The 1,752-nt window shown below is 42.5% G+C and overlaps 1 protein-coding gene across 5 annotated transcripts in view; it reads right to left on the reverse strand.

The window, feature by feature from the left end:
• LOC143277392 (E3 ubiquitin-protein ligase CBL-like) overlaps positions 1-1,387 on the reverse strand; it is a 58,791-nt gene extending 57,404 nt beyond the window's left edge. For all 5 annotated transcript variants that reach the window (XM_076582176.1, XM_076582178.1, XM_076582177.1 and 2 more), the window contains exon 1: positions 825-1,387. In XM_076582176.1, the coding sequence (XP_076438291.1) occupies positions 825-1,351 (527 nt within the window). In that variant the 5' untranslated portion in view covers positions 1,352-1,387. The remainder of the gene's footprint in view (positions 1-824) is intronic.
• Positions 1,388-1,752: the final 365 nt, after the last annotated feature.

Here is a 1,752-nt window from a genome sequence, read left to right on the forward strand (position 1 = left end):
TAAGGACAAAAACCAATCTCTTCACCAATAGCTTTTTCCCCAAAGCAGTCAATGCCCTGTCTCTCGAACAAACCCAGTATGATTAAAAAGAGTTGTGCAATCAACAACCACTAAACTGAAGATGTAGTCATCAGCCCAATCCACATGTGATATGCAGCTTATGTTCAAATGTGTGTGTTTGAGAGAGAGAGTGAGACAGAGACAGAGACAGAGACAGCAGTTCTTTTAAGTTATACTGATAAGCACATGTATGTGTCCTAAATTCTACTGTATCTGTGTTTATGTATGATTTTTTATTTATGTTCGTGCCTTTTTATGTACAATTCCCCCCAATATTCCTTGTGACCCCAGTACACTTGGTAATAAAGACATATATTCTAATTTCTATCCTATTCTATTCTATACAGGAGAAGGATAGAACTGTCTGTGTCACTTTGTGTGTCTGGGAGAGTGGTGGATGGTTGGGTAGCTGACATTGACAGTAATCATGAAAGAATTATCAAACAGAAATCCATATATTTAAAAACTTACATGAATTGTGTTGTGAATCACATTATTTTATTGATCAAAATTAAAATAAGATAAAATTATACTATTTGGACAAACCTGAGAGTTCAGTTTGTATTGATTACTTTCCTGCCATATTCTCATGTACCCACTGCTTCAGAGTGTAAACCACTGCCTGTCGCTGTCACGGTTGGTTGAGTCACACCCCCCACTCCCATCGCAACCACACACCCCTCTCAACAAGACAGCATCGGCAGCACACTGCATGCCCCTCCCTCTCTCTCAACCCTTCTTTCTTCCCCTTCCCTGACACTTACTTGTCTCCAAAGGATCGCTTCCACCATTCCGCTGCATCGCCTTTGGTGATTCTGAACGAGTCGCCACTGTAAATTCCGTTCGGATAGATAGCTTTCAACTCGGCAAGCATGTGAGAGAAAACCAGTGACAGCTTGGTCAGGTTACGACGAAAATAAGAATTTTCATCGAACATTTTATCTTTGCCATCCCGAAACAATTTGATTGTATTTTTGCACTTGTTCAGAAGATTCTCCAGGAATATTCTAAAATATTCACAGTCGTTAAGAACTTGAAGCTTGTCGTCATATTTCGTACATATCGTGCGCAAGTGTTGATAGCTGTCTGGAAGAATGTCCAGTATGAACGGTGGGCTGTTTCGCAGGTTCATCCGGGGATGTTGGCACATTTTGACCACTTTGTCCATCATTTTCCATGACTTCTCAATTGTTCGCTTGTCTACGACAAGAAGCTTAGGTGGCACAAATATGCGACTGATGACAGCCCCTATTTTCTTGGACTGCTGAGGCTTCGCTCGATCACTCGCCATTTTGTCCTTCCTGGTTGCTGTTCCCAGTCCCACAAGTCCGTCAACTCTTTCCGTGTTGTGTGGACTGGGGTAAGCGGCCAACGATGAATGGGCATTGCTGCGTTCAGAACGAGACACTGAAAGACATGCCCGCATAAGATATAACAAGACTACCATTTGCTCGTGCGAAGGAAGTTCAAAGAACTGAACGCTGGATGAAACTGTCGTCTGCTTTGCTCAGAGGGGTGGGGGGATGTTTGCGTTGCCCAAATTGCCATGCACTTTGCCCAGTTTAAGTTTCAAGGTGTTAAAACGTACTGACTGATCCATATACGCTACACCACATCAGCTGTTTATAAGAGAAAAAGAGAGGATGTACTTCGTTTTCAACTGGAACATGGTTCTGACACACTTCGTACAGT

Source organism: Babylonia areolata, chromosome 34 (assembly GCF_041734735.1).
Source record: "Babylonia areolata isolate BAREFJ2019XMU chromosome 34, ASM4173473v1, whole genome shotgun sequence".
Lineage (NCBI taxonomy): Eukaryota > Metazoa > Mollusca > Gastropoda > Neogastropoda > Buccinidae > Babylonia > Babylonia areolata.